At 47.8% G+C, this 20,817-nt stretch overlaps 1 protein-coding gene across 1 annotated transcript in view; it reads right to left on the bottom strand.

The window, feature by feature from the left end:
• The window catches only part of HORMAD2 (HORMA domain containing 2), a 37,187-nt gene extending 16,626 nt beyond the window's left edge, over positions 1–20,561 (bottom strand). The window contains exons 1-10 of the mRNA XM_038763567.1: positions 20,500–20,561; positions 18,536–18,639; positions 17,604–17,751; positions 15,709–15,772; positions 15,247–15,283; positions 6,475–6,495; positions 5,767–5,790; positions 3,846–3,913; positions 1,879–2,024; positions 1,071–1,291 (exon numbers count right to left, since the gene is read on the bottom strand). Coding sequence (XP_038619495.1) covers positions 1,071–1,291; positions 1,879–2,024; positions 3,846–3,913; positions 5,767–5,790; positions 6,475–6,495; positions 15,247–15,283; positions 15,709–15,772; positions 17,604–17,751; positions 18,536–18,586 — 780 coding nt within the window. The 5' untranslated portion in view covers positions 18,587–18,639; positions 20,500–20,561. The remainder of the gene's footprint in view (positions 1–1,070; positions 1,292–1,878; positions 2,025–3,845; positions 3,914–5,766; positions 5,791–6,474; positions 6,496–15,246; positions 15,284–15,708; positions 15,773–17,603; positions 17,752–18,535; positions 18,640–20,499) is intronic.
• Between the last annotated feature and the right edge of the window lie 256 nt (positions 20,562–20,817).

Raw genomic sequence — 20,817 nt, 5'->3', positions numbered from 1 at the left:
CCTTTCCTGCTGCAGGGTCCCCTTGCGGAGCGCCCCTCCCCAGGCTAAGATATCCCCCTCCCACCCAGAGCCGTGGCTCACTCAGGACTCTCGTTTCTTGACTAGTGAGCTACTGAGGAAGCGTTTCAGGGGGACGCCACCTTGGATCGCTTGCCATCAAACGTATGCCATTGAAATCAGAGGCGCCGGCGCCCGGGCCCGGGGACCTTCCTAATGTTCTGGAGGTCACCATTTTTGATTTTGCTCCAGCAGCGAGGGTTTTATCCCTGAGCATTGGAGCCTACACATCTGCATCTCCAACTGAAACTCAACGGATGGCTTCCTCCTGTCTCGAGTTTTTTCAGTGCCTGTCTCCCTCCCTAGACCGCAAGCTCCTCATTCTATGAGACTCTCCCAAATGCTCAGTCCTATGATCTGCACCACGTAGAGACTGGAAGCTCCTCGAAGGCAGAGATCGTGTCTGCCAAGTCTCCCGAGGGCTCACTGTGGCAGGAGCTGGATAACCAGCACTGATTAACCGATGGACAGATGGCGACCCCAACCCCCAGGGTTGCCTGCTGACCAAAGGTGCCCCGATTGGGCCGACCTCCATCCTGGAAAATTGACCAGTTCCTGGAGTCCCCTCTTGCCTCCATCCCAGAATCCCCAGATGATGTAGCATCCTCCCCACCTCCCCTAGCCTCTCTTTTCTGGACTCCCACCCCAACTACCATTCAGAAATCCTTCCCTGACATCTGAAAACACTCTCCATCAACCCAGCCCACTTCTCCTTAGTGCCCAAAACCCCCTTGGGGCTGCTGGATGCCAGCTTGGAGAGACAGGAGCTACCACAAGCTTTCATTAGGCCTGAGGACCGGACAAGGCTGTTCAAACCATTTTTGCCCTGCGGGACGATAATTTCCACCCATTTCCTCCACCTTTTTCCATCTTTCTCCAAAACATACCTGAGAAAGTAATTCCAAGACCCCCAAAAATGAGGCCACATTGTTGGCTCCGTCGGGGTAGGGCGCAGGGGCTCACGGAAACGGAAACGGATCGTAGCAAGGGTGAGTTGCTAGAAGCTTCCTTACCGGAACGGCCTTCTTTTCCTTGTCCGTTACTGCTTCAATGGCACCAGGTTCCTGAGGTTTATCCAGTTGGTTCTCCAGGCACTCATCCGTCAGGATTTTCAGTTTCACCATGTGGTGTTGGGTGGAGATCAATTTCATGTTCATTTGGTGGGGGTTAAATTCCAAACTCTCTGAGGATTCCCAGTCCTGAAAACCCAACGGTTGGTAATCATTTGGGGTTACTGCAGAGGCAAGGCAGGAGAAGACAGAAAGGAAGAAAAAGAAATGAGGCCACGCGGCTGAGGAATTCAACAACCCAGGCTACGTCAAGCTGCAGGGAGCAGCTTCTGAAGGGCTTCGAGAGCTGGGCAGGAGTGTCTCCGTCACGACACGTCAGGGCGGAACCTAGAAATACTCTTTTTTATGGTATTTGGTAAGTGCTTACTATGTGCCAAGCACTGTACTAAGATGTGGGGCACCTACAAGGTAATCAGTTTGGACACAGTCCCTGTCCCACGTGGGGCTCACAGTTTTCATCCCCATTTTTACAGAGGAGGAAACTGAGGCACAGAGAAGTGAAGCGACTTGCACAAGGTCACACAACAGGCAAGTGACAGAGCCGGGATTAGGTGCCCAGTCCTGGGCTCTTTCCACTTGGCCATGCTGCCATGGGGCACCTGGAAAGCTTCCACGTCTGCCTCCCCCACCGCCTCTCCCTGTCAGGGGGAGCATTCCCGGAGGGTGGGGACTGTATCTGGAATTTCCCAAGATTCCCTGCTGCTCCCACCGGGACCCTGATAGGCAATGCAATCGCAAGAGTCCCACTTACCGTCATTGTAATAGAAGAGTTTCATGGACAGTCCCACGTTACTGGGGAGGGAATTGAGTTTTTTTATCAACTGGGACAATTTCTCAAGGAGCAGCGGGATAGATCGTTTCACCTCCGAGCTTATTCCCATACTGTAGCCCTGGTTGCTGTGATTGTCAAAACAATAGAGAGTTGGACATGTCATTTCTGTTGCAGCTTTCAAATTTAAATTAAAGATGAGTGATAGTTTTGGCTAAGTGCTGCAGAGAGGGGCAGCTGACAGGTGTGAAACCTCAGGATATTTTTCTAGGGATTCTTTCTCTCTCTATCTCTCTTTTTATGGTATTTGTTAAACATTTACTATGTGCCAGGCACTGTGTTAAGCCCCGGGGTAGATACAAGTTAATCAGGTTGGACACTGTCCACATCCCACATGGGGTTTACGGTCTTAATCTCCATTTTACAGACGAGGTAACTGATGCACAGAGAAGTGGAGTGACTTGCCTAACGTCACCCAGCAGACAAGTGGCAGAGCCAGGATTAGAACTCAGATCTGACTCCAAGACCCGGGCCCTCTCTACTAGACCACACTCCTTCTCTAAAGTTGATGCCTCCCGTTGCCTTCCCCGTTGGTAAAACTGCTTTATGGGGCTGCCGTCCCCCACTGTATTTGGGGCTCTCCCTGTGGCTAAGAGAGCAACCCTACTCGATATCCCAGTTGTGAGAAAGAAAGCTCTTCAACCTTTAAAGTAACTAAGCCCATACTCCGTGATCGAATCTAAGAGACACCTAGGCCTAGAGGAGAGAGCCTTGGGCCTGGAAGCCGGAGGACCTGGGTTCTGATCCCGGCTCGGCCCCTGGGCTGCTGTGTGACCTTCGGCAAGTTACCTCACGTCTCTGGGCCTCAACAATAATAATAATAATAATAACTGTGGCATTTGTTAACTGCTTACTATGTGCCAGGCACTGTACTAAGCACTGGGGTGGATACAAGCAAATCAGGTTGGACACAGTCTCTGTCCCACATGGGGCTTACCGTCTCAATCCCCATTTTATAGATGAGGTACTTGAGGCCCAGAGAAGTGAAGTGACTTGCCAAAGGTCACACAGCAGACAGAGAGCCAGGGTTTAGAATCCATGACCTTCTGATTCCCAGGCCCCTCCTCTATCCACTACGCCACACTGCTTCTCATGTTGCCTCAGTTTTGACCTCGGTCAAATCGGGATTCCTCATCTTTCTCGGGTGTCAACCTGACTTCGCCACCCTCCTACAGTGCCCACCGCGGCTCCCAGTTGATGCCCATTGCCCAACTGGACATTCCATGGCTCTCGGTAGATGGGTTCCTCCTTGTTTCAGCAGTCTCATCCCTTTCCATGCCCACTCTCTGCTCCAGCCAAGCAGACTTGCTTCCTTCCCTACTTCTACATGACCCTCTTGTCACTGGGCCATCAACATTTTACCCTTAATTGCTGGGCTTTCCTTTGCCAAACCCTCTTCTTTCCCTCCCCCAAAATGACTTCAGATGGCCTAGGGGAAGGAGGACGGGCCTGGGAGTTAGAGGACCTGGGTTCTAATTTTAGCTCTGCCACTTGTCTGCTGTGGGATCCGGGGCAAGTCATTTACCTGGCATGCTTTGTCACCATGGCACCTGAAATACCCCACTACTTGAGAGTACCCCAGTTCTCCATTTCAGAAGACCGAAGTTAGAGTTGCTTTTAACATGGATAATGTCATCGCTAGACCTTCCTGACTCGGTCCCTTGGACCTACTGTCGGTAAAGGATTTTAACTTTTGGTAACATCCCTTGCTCCGGTTAAGAAGACATTGACTGGCAGCGTATCATTCGGGGATTTCAGAAATCCCAACAGAGGACAGGGGATAGGGAACACATACCGAAGACATCCTCTGAACTGGGGCTGGTCGGTTATCGCAGCCTCACTCTTGGCATATTTTTGGCTATGAAGTTGTTTTAAAAAGATGATCTTACCTCCATGAATTCATCTCGGTTCCCTCTTCGGGGTACTTGAAATAGAACACGTATGCCTCGGTTTTATTCTGAGAGTTCAAAGACAGAAGAGATATATGTTGGTTTAAAAACAGGGTCATATACGGTGTGTCTTTTTGCCAAACAAAAGCTTCCCGTAGGCAAGTTGATTGGCTATTCTACGCGGTTGTTACTTTCAGAGGGGAAAAAAAAGCAGTAGGCCAATATCAAAAGAAAGAAATGGAGGCCCCGAAGGGGGCTAAGTTTTAGAAGCCATACGGCCTGTAGATGATGCTCGATAGATGCCAAGACCAGCCGCCTATGGCTGAGGAGCCAGAAATGGCTCCTCTGAGAACCGGTTGTCGCTCTGGAGTCATCGATGCCCACTTGTGGACTCTGGCCCAGGAGAGAAGCACTGTCAGTACCGCCACAGTGGCCAAGGGCCACGCAGAAAGCCAGACAGGAAGTAGCTGGGCCACCCCGCTCCTTTGAGGCAGAGACGAGCCAGTGGGAGAGCCAAGATGCATGTCCCATGTTCACAGGGTTATTGTGTGAACCCTGGTAGCTCCTGTCCTCTCCCTACCTCAACCCGTGTCCCGGCAGGCCCTGGCAAGAGAGGCCAGGGGGTGGGAGAAAGAGGAGGACGAGGAGGGAGAGACGGAGGTTTCGTTTTGTTTGGCTCTTCTGCAAAAGGGGGCTGCCAACCTCCGATTTTCATGCCCCACTCTACTTACAGAGATTGTTAAGACGGTATCCACTAAATCTTTCTTGATATTGATGTTAAAAGACATCTTTACAGGATCGGGAAACTTATTGGAGGGAATTGTGATAACCGAAAGAACTAAAACCAAACTTCTGGAAAAGGTTTGCAGGAGAGGCAGCCGGCCTGGGCTGGTTCCTACATCGTGGATTCCTGGGGTGGTTGGAGGAGGCTGTGGGGGGGCTCTTTTAAGGGTCAGCGGGGGTGGGGGGCCCTGGGGTGGCAGGAGGGCCCACCACTGTTCTTCTTGCTTCCGGGCAGTTCCTGCTGGTTGCTGGGAATGTATGTCCCATCAACCCACTAGGATGACCGCCTATACAGGGAGAGGTCATGTGGGCACTTCCTGGAAGTGAGGCCCGGGCGGCCCAATTCTTGTCCTTAGAAGAAGAGAAGCAGGATGGCCTAGCAGAAAGAGCCCGGGCCTGGGAGTTAGAAGACTTGGGGGTTTAATCCCGGCTCCGCCGATTGGCTGTTGTGTGTCCTTGGGAGAGTCACTTCTCTTCTCTGTGCCTCAGCTTCCTCAATTGAAAAATGGGGATTCCATACCTGTTCTCCCTCTGATTTAGGCCGTGAGTCCCATGGGGGACAGGGACTGTGTCCAACCTGATTAATTGTGTCTTCCCCAGTGCTTACAGCAGTGCTTGACACATAGTAAGCGCTTAACAAATGCCATAATAATAAGAAGAAAGGACACATTCTCCCCTGGAAAACATCCTAAGGGGACGAGGGAAAGCAGACTGCCAACAGATCATGAAAGGAATCACCAGGCCCGGTTGGGGACTAAGAACCCTCGTCCTTTCCTGCCCAGAGCCTTGAGGCTCCCGCAAAGAACAGGGAACTGTTGTTTTAGGGTGAAATACGGCCCGATCGGTTTGGTTGGTATTCTCTCCGGCAGCGAGTTAGGGATTGGCTCGCTTCTGGAAGGGAGGAGGGTAGGATCGACCTCGCCTTTCTCATCTAGATCGTTTGGATGCCTTCAGATCCAACTCCTGACGTAGCCCAGTTCTGTGTAGTTGGAGCCAACGGTTATCTCCGCCTCCATTGGCTCGGCTATTTGAGGGAGTAGTCCAAGAGACCCGTCTTGCTTGCTGTAACTGCAAGACCAGCCGATTTCGAGGTTAGATAGGCCTTTGTCTCACCCGGTGTCTAATGTGATTTTCTCACCTTCTGGTTCGAATGGCTTTGAATCTGAAGGTTTCAAACAGAGAAGAAAAGAAAAAAAAAAAAGGAAATTACTCGGGTCACTTTCACAGAGCGTTCGTTTGGAAGGACTTCTTCCGACCGAGAATTCAATGATCGATATTTTACGGTCGGATGGAGAAAGAGGACACGGGTGTTGGCAACGAATCGGTGGGGCAGGAAGAATTTGGGGAGCGCTCGCTGGTTACTGCGTTCCCTGAGGTGCTGAGAAATTCCAAGGAACACCACTCACAGATCAGATGTGATTTTCAAGAACTCTCAGTTCCAAGTCATGATCCATCCCTACTACTCCCCTTTTCCTCAACTGAATGGCCCATCTACTTCCCTGAAGGTTAAGCTGACATTTGCTTCAGGGAGAACATGTGAGCAGAGAGTTTGCAGACTCTCTCCCTAGTCCTGACACTGCCCCGTTTCTGAGAACCACTAAGCGAAGTTAACACCGCGATGCCGGGTATTTAAAAAATGCTCTTTGCCTTTTCTAGGACACGTACAATGCTCTCTCTTTTTCCCTGCAGATTCTGCATTTACTCTTTACCACTCCTTCCCATCCCACTGAAAATGCCACATGATCCTTTAGCCTCAAGACAAGCTGCCCAGGATGAAGGAGAGGAACTTGGCTTTTTCCAAGAATGGTGAGCAAAGAAAAGCAAGAGTCATTAAATCTCCACTTACTGTAAACTTGACACTGCGTAACTGTAAAAGAGAAAAACAAAAAACACACCATCAGCTCTTTAGATGTTAGCAATCTCGAACCCAGGAAGAACCCAGAAAGATTCCATGCAAGATTGCTTTTCCTTACTTCTAATTTATTTTGGCGTCTTGACTCCCCCGCTAGATTATCAGCGCTTTGCGGGAGAGGATCATGTCTGCTGACTCAATTGACTTATCTCAAGCACCCAATACAGTGCTCTGCACCACCGTAGGCGCTCATTACATACCATGGTGTGACTGAGTGATGGATCGAGCAGCTGAAATTCAACCGCTCCTGTCTCCTCGCCCGCCTCTCCCTGAGGCCGTCAGAGGCTGGACGGCCCGGTAAGGGTCCCAAAACTGGGAAAGTGATCCAGCGGGGAAATGTCGGCTCAGCCCCATAGTACCAGAAACCCGGATGCTAAAGACACAGGTGACACGATGATCATGAAGGTCTTACTGATGGCCCGCTGTGGGTGGAAGGGACCCCCTCCCCCTCACACTCATCCGGAGGACGGGAGGCTGATGCGTGATCCGGGGACCACATGGGATCTATCTCCTTGTGCTTGGGTAAGTCACCACCCTACCACCCTCCCTTCTGGGGCGGCCACACGTCCCGTGATTTATAAGCAGAAGAGAAGCAGCGTGGCTTAATGGAAAGAGCCCGGGCTTGGGAGTCAGAGGTCATGGGTTTTAATCCCAGCTCTGCCACTTGTCAGCCGTGTGACTTTGGGCAAGTCACTTGACTTCTCTGGGCCTCAGTCACCTCATCTGTAAAATGGGGATTAAGACTGGGAGCCCCAAGTGGGACAACCTGATAACCTTGTATCTATCCCAGCACTTAGAACGGTGCCCGGCACATAGTAAACGCTTAATAAATACCATTATTATTATAGAAAGACCTGTTTTTTGGCTCATTTTTGGTTGAGTACCGAGCCTCGTGGTGATACATGGAAAGCGTTTTGTCCAAATTCTTAATAACCTGCAGCACCTCCCTGCCAAACATCGGGCCCGTAACCGGACTGGCATCCCCCTGTGTTCCTCCCTCGCAGCATTCCTAGCAGCCCATCCCACCCACAGCCCCCAAAGCCGGCAGAATGACTGGTCCAATCCTGCCTCTCTCCTCTCCATGGCTAACTGTACCCCTCATGTCCCCCGCATCAAGCCCCTCGCCCAGAGAGTTGTGACTATACCCACATACCGAGCCCTCCTAAAATTTCACCTCCTCCAGTGTGCCTTCCCCAATTAAGTCCCAGTAACGGAGTCGTCAGCCATCACTAACACTTCTATGCTTAACTGTACCCTGGTAGCACGCATGCATATATGTAGGATCATCTGTACGTTCCATGATTTGTTCCAATCTCACGCTCTATTGGTCTTCCTGCCTTGGTCTCCCCCATTAGAGTGGCAGCTCCCTGAAGGTCAGGAATGTGTCTTGGGCTTCTGCTGTGCTTTCCTCAGCACTCATTATAGTGTAGTTAACCCAGTTGGAGCTTCATAAATCATCACCACCACCACCACTTTCACCACTAGAGGCTTAATAATAATAATTACGGTATTTGTTAAGCACTTACTATGTGCCAGACGTTGTAAAAACAGTGGGGCGTGGTGAGAGTGAGGGGATAGGATTAGGGATAGGAAATAGCGTGGGCCTGGGAGTTGGAGGAGCTGGGTTCTAATCCCACCTGTGGGAACTGCTTGCTGTGTGACCTTGGGCAAGTCACTTAATTTCTCTGTACCTCCATTTCCTCAACAGTAACATGAGGAGTAAATGCCTGTTCTCCCTCCTACTTAGACTGCGAGCCTCATGTCGGGCAGGGCCTGTGTCTGACCTAATTAATTTATACCTAGAAGAGTATTTGACACCTAGAAAGAGCCTAGAAAAAATATCACAAAAAAGGACAAAAATGACTGAAAAGATGTACCTGGATGGGAGGTGGAATTTTAATTTTAAAAAATACCTAAAATAATTTTTCCAAGAAAAAATTTTAACCTTATTTCACAGTTAAAAAATGTTCCACCCGACATTTAGCAGCCTGGGAGGGAGTTAGAAGAATTTGTCCCTTAACATCTTCCAACTTCTGTGGCCCCCAACTCCTGCGAGACCCTGGTGAGGAGAGTGAAGCACACTTCCTCATCCATTTTTTTTTAATGGTATTTCTTAAGCACTTACTATGTGCCAGGCACTGTACTAAGCGCTGGGGTAGATACAAGCTAATGGGGTTGGACACAGTCCTTGTCCCATGTGGGGCTCACAGTCACAATCCCCATTTTACAGATGAAGGAACTGAGGCCCAGAGAAGTGAAATGATTTGCTCAAGGACACAGAGCAGACAAGTGGTGGAGCCAGGATTAGAACTCATGACCTTTTGACGCCCAAGCCTGTGTTCATTCCACTAGGCCATGTTGCTTCCCATGTACAGAGCTCTATATGGAATAAGTACCCATTAATGCTAGGTTTAGATAATAATGATAGTGATAGTAATAATAATAATAACAATGATACTACTAATAGTAGTAATAATGATAATAACAGCCCTTCAGGGAAGATGGAAAAAGGACAAGGTGGAGGGCTGGTAAGGTCATTGAGGGCAGGGAATTATTATTATAGTGTACTCTGCCAACAGCTTAGTGTCCTGCACACAGTAGGTGTTCAATAATAATAATAATAATAATAATAATAATAACAATGGTATTTGTGCTTATTGTGTGGCAGGCACTGTACCAAGTGCTGGGGTGGACACAAGCCAATCGGGTTGGACCCAGTCCCTGTCCCACGTGGGACTAGCAGTCTCCATCCCCATTTTCCAGATGAGGTCACCGAGGCCCAGAGAAGTGAAGTGGCTTGCCCAAGATAATAATAATAATGTCGGTACTTGTTAAGCGCTTACTATGTGCCAAGCGCTGGGGTAGATACAAGGTCATCAAGTTGTCCCACGTGGGGCTCACGGTCTTCATCCTCATTTTCCAGATGAGGTCACCGAGGCCCAGAGAAGTGACTTGGTCAAGATCGCCCAGCGGACAAGGGGCAGTGGCGGCGTTGGAACCCAAGTGCTTAGTCCAGTGCTCTGCACCCAGTAAGCGCTCAATAAATACGACTGAATGAATGGATGAATTAGAACCCATGACCTTCTGACTTCATTTATTTTACTTGTACATATCTATTCTATTTATTTTATTTTGTTAGTGTGGTTTTGTTCTCTGTCTCCCCCTTTTAGACTGTGAGCCCACTGTTGGGTAGGGACTGTCTCTACATGTTGCCAACTTGGACTTCCCAAGCGCTTAGTACAGTGCTCTGCACACAGTAAGCCCTCAATAAATACGATTGATTGGTTGATTGATTCCAGGCCCGGGCTCCAGCCATGCCGCTTCTCCAATAAATACGACTGACTGACTGCAGGGTGGCAGGGTGGCTGCTGGCCCAGTAGGGACCATCTCTATATGTTGCCAACGTGTACTTCCCAAGCGCTTAGTACAGTGCTCTGCACACAGTAAGCGCTCAATAAATACGATTGATTGATTGATTGATATATGTATATATGTTTGTATGTATTTATTACTCTATTTCATGTGTACATATTTATTCTATTTATTTTATTTTGTTGGTATGTTTTGTTTTGTTCTTTGTCTCCTCCTTCTAGCCTGTGAGCCCACTGTTGGGTAGGGACCGTCTCTATTTGTTGCCAACGTGTACTTCCCAAGCGCTTAGTACAGTGCTCTGCACACAGTAAGCGCTCAATAAATACGATTGATTGATTGATTGATTGATTGATTGATTACTGGGCGCTTCCCACCCGGGTGTTCCCGGCCAATCAGGTCCACGACGTGGGTGAAGCGTCAGTGACCCCGTGCGGCCACGACTGGAAATGCCCCATCCCGCTGCCCGCCCCAAACCACCCTTCTAGTCATTCATTCATTCATTCATTCATTCATTCATTCATTCATTCATTCATTCATCCATCCATCCATCCGTTCATCCATCCATCCATCCATCCGTTCATCCATCCATCCATTCATTCATCGCATTTATTGAGCGCTTCCGGTGGGCACAGCACTGTACTAAGCGCTTGGGAAGTCCAAGTTGGCAACATATGGAGACGGTCCCTACCCAACAGCGGGCTCGCAGTCTAGAAGGGGGAGACAGACGACAAAAGAAGACATATTAACAAAATAAAATAAATAGAAAAAATATGTACAAATAAAATGAATAAATGAATAGAGTAATAACTACGTACAAACATATATATACACTATACTAGTATAGTATATATAGTATATATACATACTATGCATACTATATATAGTATATATACTATATATAGCATATATACATATAGGCATATATATACATATATACATACTATATAGTATATGTACTATATATAAAATAAATAAATGAATAGAGTAATAAATACGTACAAACACATACATATATAATATACATACTATGCATGCTATATATAGCATATATACTATATACACTATATAAACATATATACATACTATATATGCTATATATAGTATATATACTATATGGATGTTTGTACGTATTTATTACTCTATTCATTTATTTATTTTATTTGTATATACTATATATAGTATATATACTATATATACTGAGCACTGTGCACTGCGGTAGATACAAGTTAATCTGATTGGGGACAATCCCTGTCCCACATGGGGCACGCACTCTTACCCCCATTTTCCTATATATATGTATACTATATATATAGTATATATACTATACTAGTGTATATGTATATATGTGTGTACATATTTATTACTTTATTTTATATATTATATAATATATAATATAATATATAAATATTTTATATTATATATTTTATATATACTATACTAGTATAGTATATATATAGTATAGTGTATATATAGTATATACAGTATATACTATGGTGTGTGTGTGTGTGTATATATATAGTATACTACTATACTATATACATAGCTACTGCCCTCCATCCTGCCTGTTGGCTTTCTGCAGAATGACTTCACTGAGACCCCCAGGTTCCGGCGTCCACAATCGGAGCGTGCCTGCACGTGGCTTTTAGTGGACAGAGCTCTGACCTGGGAGCCCGGAGGACCTGGGTTCTAATCCCGGCTCCTCCAAGTGTCTGCTGTGTGGCCTTGGGTGAGTCACTTTGTCCATCTGGGCCTCAGTGACCTCATCTGGAAAATGGGGTTAAGAGCGAGTGCCCCGTGTGGGATGGGGATTGTGCCCAATCTGATTAACTTGTATCTACCCCAGTGCACAGTGCTCAGCGCTTAGAATAGTGTTTTGCACATAGTAAGCGCTTAATAAATGCCATTTTAAAAAAAGTACCATTAAGTATTATTATTATTAATATTAATAGTAATTCTGAAGAGAGAGCCGCAGGGCACTAAAGAAGCAGCATGGCTCAAATACTATTCTATTTATTTTGTTAATGATGTGCATATAGCTTTAATTCATTCATTCAGTCGTATTTATTGAGCGCTTACTGTGTGCAGAGCACTGTACTAAGCGCTTGGGAAGTACAAGTTGGCAACATATAGAGACGGTCCCTACCCAACAGTGGGATCACAGTCTAGAAGGGGGAGACAGACGACAAAACAAAACATATTAACAAAATAAAATGAATAGAATAAATATGTACAAGTAAAATAAATAGAGTAATAAATATGTACAAACATATACATATATACAGGTGCTTTGGGGAGGGGAAGGAGGTATATGTTCTGATTATTTTGACACCTGTCTACATGTTTTGTTATCTGTCTCCCCCTTCTAGACAGAGCGCGTTGTGGAGTAGGGACCGTTTCTATATGTCGCCGACTTGCACTCCCCAAGCACTTAGTACAGTGCTCTGCACACAGTAAGCTCTCAATAAATATGATTGAATGAATGAATGAATGGAAAGCGCACGGGCTTGGGAGTCAGAGGTCATGGGTTCAAATCCTGGCTCCACCAATTGTCAGCACTGTGACCTTGGGCAAGTCAGTTAACTTCTCTGTGCCTCAGTTACCTCGTCTGTAAAATGGGGAATAAGACAGTGAGCCCTACTTGGGACAACCTGATCACATTGTAGCTGCCCCAGCGCTTAGAACAGTGCTTTGCACATAGTAAGTGCTTAACAAAGGCCATCATTATTATTATACCTTCGAGCCAACAAAAGTGCTGTGCCAATCAATCAGTGGGATTTATTGAGAGCTTACTGTGTGCAGAGCCCTGTACTGAATGCTTAGGAGGAGACGATGCAGCAGAGTTGGTGGATACGATCCCTGTCCTCAAGGAGCTTACAGTGAAGTGTGTCTTCCTTTAGCGACAGTTTCTTCTTTTGGGGGAGCTTTGAGACTGAAAGATGGGAGAAGGGGCATGGAAAGAACATGGGCCTGGAAGACAGAGGACCTGAGTTCTAATCCCAACTCTGCCACTTGCCTGCTGTGTGCCCGTGGGCAAGTCACTTCCCTTCTCTGGGCCTCAGTTACCCCATCTGTAAAACAGGGATTAAGACCCTGAGCTCCACGTGGGACAGGGACTGTGTCTAACCCGATTTGCTTGTACTCACCCCGGTGCTTACTACAGTGGCTGGCACATAGTAAGCACTTAGCAAATACCACAATTATTATTATTTGTACCTCACCTATAAAATGGGGATGAAGACCGTGAGCCCCACGTGGGACACGGACTTTGTCCAACCTGATTAGCTTCTATTTACCCCAGTGGACTAGTAAGTACAGTCTGTGGCACAGAGTAAGTGTTTAACAAATACCATTAAAAACAAAACAAAAAGATCTGGCAGTTCCTCTCTTTTTCTAGGTGTGCCACTCTGTCTCATGCTCCACTGCTCTTCCAAGAACTTTGCCGTGTTCCAGTTGGGCTCTTTCTCCCTGTTGCTTTGGACTGCACTTCCAATTCAACAGTCCCTGGTTCCAGACTGCCCCAGCTTTCCCAAGTTCGGACAGCTGGGCTGGAGTTGGGGGAATCACGGGAGGGTCTGAGGTTCTGAGGGGGCTCAGGTCTGTTTCTGTGTGAACCTTCCTCCCCCCGCTCCAGTCTCCACCCAAGATGCAGCACAAGGGTAATCACTGTGTGAACTTGCTGCTGTGCCACCCAGCATCATGCTTAAGCACTGGGGTGGAGACAAAATAATCACGTCGCTCACAGACTCCATCCCACGGGAAACTCAAATCTAAGTCAAGGGGGAGGGAGAAGAGGCACCGAATCCCCACTTGACAGTTGGAAGCAACTGAGGCTCAGAGACGTGACGTGACTTGCCCGAGGTCACGGGGCAGGCCGGCAGGGGCAGGGGGGTAGGATTAGAACCCAGGCCCTCTGACTCCCAGGATGGGCTCTTTCCACCAGGTCACACCACTCCTCTTCCCACTGTGGCTCTCACCTCTCCGCTTCAGTCTCGCTAAAACTGATCAGTTTTAGTTCACTGGCTGGGAATAGCGGGCAGAGAGAGCAGCGGCAGTAGTGCCAGTATTTAGTGTGTGCAGAGCACTGCACTAAGCACTTGGAAGAGGATAATACAACAATGTACTGGACACATACCCTGTCCGCAATGAGCTTACGGTCTAGAGAGCCGGCAAGGGAGGTAGAGGGAGCCGTACGACACCTTGAAGCCCATGGCAAGGAGCCCAAATGAGGGAAGTGAGGCCCAGAAAAGTGAGGTTTATTCATTCATTCAGTCGTATTTATTGAGCACTTACTTTGTGCAGTGCACTGTACTAAGCGCTTGGAAAGTACGGTAAGGCAATAGAGACAAATCCTGCTCACAGGTGACTTGCCTAAGGTCACACAGCGGGCGAGTGGTGGAGCCGAAATTAGAACCCAGGCCCTTCTGACTACTGGGTGGAGGAAGGGTCTGGTCTTCCAGTATGGAGTAGACCACCCCTCTCTCATCATCAATCATCAATCGTATTTATTGAGCACTTACTATGTGCAGAGCACTGTACTAAGCACTTGGGAAGTACAAATTGGCAACATATAGAGACAGTCCCTACCCAACAGTGGGCTCACAGTCTAAAACTTGCCACACAGGGCAGGTGCCACAGGATCTTTTACCTCAGTCCCGCCCCGGAACAAGATAAATCGCCCAGGGGAGGGCCGGGAGCCGTGAAAACGGGCCACCCAGCCCCCCAACTCCTCCACCTCACCCCCCCGATATGCCGAGCGGCTGGACTGAGAGAGTGATGGGAAGCGGGAGGTCAGGGGGAGGGGGCTGCCCCACATGTCAAAGAGTTTCCACGCCAAACCTGCTCTTCACAGGGCAAACTGGCCTTAATCTGCAGAACAAATGGCCGCTATTCTGAACAGCTTCAGAGCCCCCAGAAACAGATTCTTGTCTGGCCATCCCACATCCTGCTTGTCACTCAGTGACCTCACAGGAAGCCCTGTGGTCAGAAGAGATATGGATGTGTGAGGAAGGGCAAGAATATTCCATTTCCTCCTGACGGCGATGAAGCCTCCCGCCTTGCCGCCCCCCGCCCATGGGTTGGAGTTTGCCATTGGGGTGTGGAAAGAGCGGCTTTAAAATGATGCGCTGGGCCTATCTTGTTGATCGATCGACCTACCGACCCGAGGTATTTATGGAGCCCTGTCTGTGTGCAGAGCATTGTGCTAAGCGCTTGGGCGAATCCAGTACGACCGAGTCGGGAGACCCCATTCCCTGCCTGCAAGAAGCGTCAATCTGTTGCTAAAGCCAGAGAGGCCGTTTCTTTGGTCCCAGTATATAAACTCAAAAATGGACTTACATATTTCCTTTCCATAGCTTGAAAACAACCTTCGACCCTGTCAAGAAACAACCAGGCACACGAGTCAGGTGAAGTCAGGGTAACATCGGAGCACAAAACAAACCCCCGTCTGAAGAAAAGGACCATTGATCTCGGTCAGGCCGAGGCAGAGGCAATGATAACGTGGAAAAAATGTTTGCCCGTCATTAGAGATCTGGGTCCACGGGGTCGGTAACTATCCCTCCTCGAAGAATAAAAATATTCTCCTCTGCAGGGGGGCGATTTGTATTTTGGTCTGCATTTTGGAAAATGAGGTGGGCAAGACATTCTTAACAATCTCTTTCAATGACAGTGGAGGTAACAGTAACCGAAAGCAGCCCCCCCCCAAAAATTTTGCTCTGGATCCAAAGATCAAAGAGTTCAGTTTGTCACCGGGGCATTGGGACATCTTGGAACAGACTCTGTTGAGTTCTTGGTACTTACCACTTGGGAATCTCGTTCACCCCAGGGCAGTTTACATCATCTTGAAGGACCTTGTAAGCATTACCTACGAAAATAAAGGAAGTTAGAGCCTGAAATTCTATTAATGTGGCAATACTTTCATGCCACCATGTTAAAAACCCTTTCTGGACTTATGGTTCCAATTTTGACCCCGGGCTTTTGAAATCTCCCTCTCAATCTACCTCCATCTTGGAGATTGATCCTGGGAAACCTACGAGAGGGTGCTCCTTGACCAGATACCTCCCCATTTCTCCCAGCTTTCCTCTGAGAGATGGGACATGGACTGTGTAGAACACAGAACCTGAGCCTTACTGAGCACTCACCTCCTCCAGGAGGCCTTCCCAGACTGAGCCCCCTTTTTCCTCTTCTCCTCCCCATCCCCGCCGCCCTACCTCCTTCCCCACCCCACAGCACTTGTACGTATTTGTACAGATATATTACTCTATCTTACTTGTACATATTTTCTATTCTATTTATTTTGTTAATGATGTGCATATAAGTATAATTCTACTTGTTCTGACGATTTTGACACCTGTCTCCAGGTTTTGTTTTGTTGTCTGTCTCCCCCTTCTAGACCGTGAGCCCGTTGTTGGGTAGGGACCGTCTCTATATGTTGCCAACCTGTACTTCCCAAGCGCTTAGTACAGTGCTCTGCACACAGTAAGCGCTCAATAAACACAGCTGAATGAATGAATGATTAGCTTGTATCTATCCCAGCGCTTAGTTGAGAAGCAGAATGGCATAGTGGATAGACCACAGGCCTGGGAGTCGAAAGGCCATGGGTTCTAATCCCGGCTCCACCACATGTCTGCAGTGTGCCCTCGGGCAGGTCACATCACTTCTCAAGGCCTCAGTTACCTCATCTGTAAAATGGGGTTTGAGGCTATGAGCCCCTTGTGGGATAGGGACCGTGTCCAACCCAATTTGCCCAAATCCACCCTGGTGCTTAGTACTACCGTGCTTGTCACATAATAAGCACTTAAATACTATAATAATAATAATTATTATTATTACTATTCAGTACCTGGCACATATTAAGTGCTTAGCAAATACCATTAGAAAGGAAAAGAGAGACAGAGAGGAGGAGTGATGGCGAGGCGAGAAGGAAAGTTCTCACTGATGATTCTTCCAAACCCGTCTCCATCGGGGGGAAATCCAGGTAGGGTTCTGTCTTTGGGGAAAACAAAGCTTCCAATGTGGAGGTGAGTGTCGGGGGACGGGAAAGGACACAATTTTCTTTTTCTGGCTTTAAGTGTCCCCGTTCTGGACCGGGAATGATGTTGGCTCGCCAATTCCCCTTAGGGCTATTAGGATATTTGGAGAGTCCCAGCAACCGGAGGCTTCTGATGAGTACATAGGCCTGAGAAGCCTGAAACCAGACTGTTTTCGACCGTCAGTTGCTGAGAGAAAATGCAGCCGTTAGACTTCAGTTTGGTGCTACACCACCAAAACGCTGGACTGTTCCCGAGATGAGAAGCGGCAAGGCCTAGAGGAAAGATCCTGGGGCTGGAAGTCACAGGACCTGGGTTGGAATCCCTGCTCTGCCACCTGTCTGCTGGGTAACCTGGGGCAAGTCGCTTTCACTTCTCTCAGTTGCTTCATCTGTAAAATGGGGATTAAATCCTACTCCCTCGTACTTGGACTGTGAGTCTAATGTGGAGACAGGGACCGTGTCCAACGTGATTAAATTATATCTATCCCAGTGTTTAGAACAGTGGCTGGCACATAGCAAGCCCTTAACAATTACCACTAAAAAAAAATGTCTAACTGAAATTATCCTGTGGGAAATCGATCCCCATCTGAGGAGACTTCCCCCGACCACTGCCCCGACCCTCAAAACTCACGCGGATGAATTAACGGTCAATCTAAAGTTTTACCATCGAGGAAGTAGGTCCTGTATGAGGATTCTGGAAACAGCCCCCTCATGTAGGTAATGGCAGACAGGATGACAGCTAAGAGCTGCTTCACCACGAGCTGCGACTCTTCCACGGTGATAATTTCGCTCGGCATTTTAATGTTTGTCCACTAGAATCAAATTGCAGAGAATAAAGACTTGGAAAGAGCGCTCGGAGCTCCAGGGCTGTACTAAGCGCTTGGGTGAGTAGAATGCAATAGAGCCATCAATCAATCCATCTGCCAGTGGTATTTACTGAGCGCTTACAGCATGGGGAGGACTGTACCAAGCCCTTGGGAGGGCCCCTGAATGGCTTAGTGGCTGGAGCCCAGGCCTGGGAATCACAAGGACCCAGGTTCTAATCCCGGGTCTGCCACGGGTATGCTGCGTGACCTTGGGCAAGTCACTTCACTTCTCTGGGCCTCAGTTACCTCATCTGCAAAATGGGGTTAAGGGTGTGAGAGCCCCTGTGGGACGGGGACTCTGCCCAGCCTGATTAACTTGTATCTACTCCAGTGTTTGGAGCAGTGCTTGGCACATAGTAAGTGCTTAACAAGTACCATAATAATAATTATTATTATACAATCAAGGTAATAGATGCTGTCCCTGTCCGCGGGAAGCTTACAGTCCACAGGGGGACGGACATTGAAATCAGCTACGTTTAGGGGAAGTGGGGGAGGGTCAGGATATGACCATTAGGGTCATTCAAGCTTGGTAAAATGGGAGCGCTGGACTGCTAGTAGTGGTGGACAGGATAATAGTGATTGGCCTTGTGGATGCAAAATTATCAGGTCAGTTGGTCTCTGAAGACCAAACCGAGGCACTGGGACAATTTCTACCCTTTCTGCGCAGGTTTGCCACGGCCCAGAATGCTTGTGGGGTGTAACTAACTAGTAAATTTTTCATTGGATTTACCCCACTGATCTTCTTTTTCTGAGCAGGGTGAATTCGTTGAGCGGTGGCCATGATTTTCCGGCTTGGGCAGATGTCTATCAAGGTCTGCCTCTTCTGATTATGATCTGTGAAAAAAGAAAAAAAATGTGTTATTTGTCGCTGGCATGGTTTAGCGCTCTTTGGATTTTGCAGGTGATGCCTTCAGACTTCACCAACCGAGTTCCCGATCCCGTGGTCATCAGAAGTGCTTAGAGGAAACCGGTGACATCATACCATTATTATTATTATCATCATTAACTGAAGCCCTGAGAAGCAGTGTGGCCTAATGGAAAGCACAAGGGGCTGTGGAGCCAATGGCTGTGGGTTCTAATCCCAAATCTGCCACTTGCCTGCTCTGTGACTACGGGCAAGTGGCTTATTTCTTTTTCCTTCAATTTCTTCATCACCTCTTCCTCCTACTTATAACTGTGGGACTGGGTCTACCTTTTTAATCTTGTGTCTTCCCCAGTCATTGGCACCATACAATCCTCTAAAAATAATAATAATTATTATGGTATTTGTTAAGCATTTACTATGCTCTAGGCACTGTACTAAGCGCTGGGATGGATACTGATACTGTTGAATACAGTTCCTGTCCCTCATGGGGCTCACAGTCTCAATCCCCATTTTACAGATGAGGTAACTGAGGCCCAGGAAAGTGCAGTGACTTGCCCAAGGTCACACAGCAGACAGACAGTAAGCTTGTATGGACAGGGAATGTGTCGGTTTATTGTTGTACTCTCCCAACTGCTAAGTATAGTGCTCTGCACACAGTAAGTGCTCAGTAAATCCCACTGAATGTTAATACAAAGGCTGTTATTATTTTGAGAGGGATTTAGGAAATGTTTCTATTATCTTAGTTATATTGTACTTGCCCAAGAACTTAGTACAGTGTTCTGCACTCAATAAATTGTGTGCTATTTTGTGTCGCACTCTCCAAGTGTTTAGTAGAGTGTCCTGCACACAGTATGCGCTCAATAAATACGACTGATTGATAAATACAGCCGGGAACGTGTTTACCAACTTTGTTATTTTGTACTCTCCCAAGTGCTTAGTTCAGTGCTCTGCACACAGTAAACGCTCAATAAATACGATGGTTTGATTAAAGGCAAATGCAGCATCATCTACAATGTCGTTTCCCCAGGTTGCGTGCACACACAGTGTGGCATTGGATACCATTCCAATCATGTTGTGTGCATGCACACACACATATACACTCATCGACGGTTTAAACAGTGCTTGACACTTAGTAAGCACTTAATACCATCACACACACACACACACACACATGCAGCATACCACAACAATATCCTAAAGAGCCATGCCCCCGCCACGCCCGTTACCCACCAAATAATAATAATTACGGTATTTGTTAAGTGCTTATTATGTTCCAGCATAATAAGAGAGAAGCAGCGTGGCTCAGTGGAAAGAGCACGGGCTTTGGAGTTGGAGGCCATGGGTTCAAATTCCAGCTCTGCCAACTGTCAGCTTTGTGACTTTGGGCAAGTCACTTCACTTCTCTGGGCCTCAGTTCCCTCATCTGAAAAATGGGGATTAAAACTGTGAGCACCCCCGTGGAACAACCTGATAGCCTTGTAACCTCCCCAGCGCTTAGAACAGTGCACATAGTAAGCGCTTAACAAGTACCATCATTATTATTATTATTATTCCAGGTGCTGTACTAAGTGCTGTACAAGCATATCGGATTGGACACAGTCACTGTCCCACATGGAGCTCACACTCTAAATTCCCACTTTCCAGATGAGGTAAGTCACTGAGAAGTGAAATGACTTGACCAAAGTCACCCAGCAGGCGAGTGGCAGAGCAGGGAAGAAAAGCCAGGGCCTTCTGACTCCCAAACCTGAGCTCGATCTACTAGGCCGCGTTGCTTCTTAGGGTGGCAAGCGGGAGAAGGGATGCCAACTTTGGGGGCCTCCATCTCCTACCGTGTCCGATCCGATCCGGTCCGTTCCCTCCCCTAGGAGTCTCAGGAATGGGTTCCTCCGGACTTCAGCCGGTGGACTTGCCTCCGACTCCTGAAGGTGTAAACGAGGAAAAACGACACGCGCTTAGTACAGTGCTGTGCACGATAGTAGGTGCTCAATAAAAACCATTGATTGATGAACGTGGCAAAACCCCCACACATCCCGTGCCTCACTTTCCCTACCGTCCGGGCTTGGGAAGAGAGGATGGCGGAGTCCAGAGGTTCTGCTTCCAGGCTCTGTGACACAGCCACCGTTGACGTCCGTTATTCGACAACTGCT

The sequence above is a fragment of the Tachyglossus aculeatus genome, chromosome 21 (genome assembly GCF_015852505.1).
Source record: "Tachyglossus aculeatus isolate mTacAcu1 chromosome 21, mTacAcu1.pri, whole genome shotgun sequence".
Classification (NCBI taxonomy): Eukaryota; Metazoa; Chordata; class Mammalia; order Monotremata; family Tachyglossidae; genus Tachyglossus; species Tachyglossus aculeatus.
Note: the sequence above shows the minus strand (reverse complement) of the source record. Positions and strands in the feature narration are given on the sequence as shown.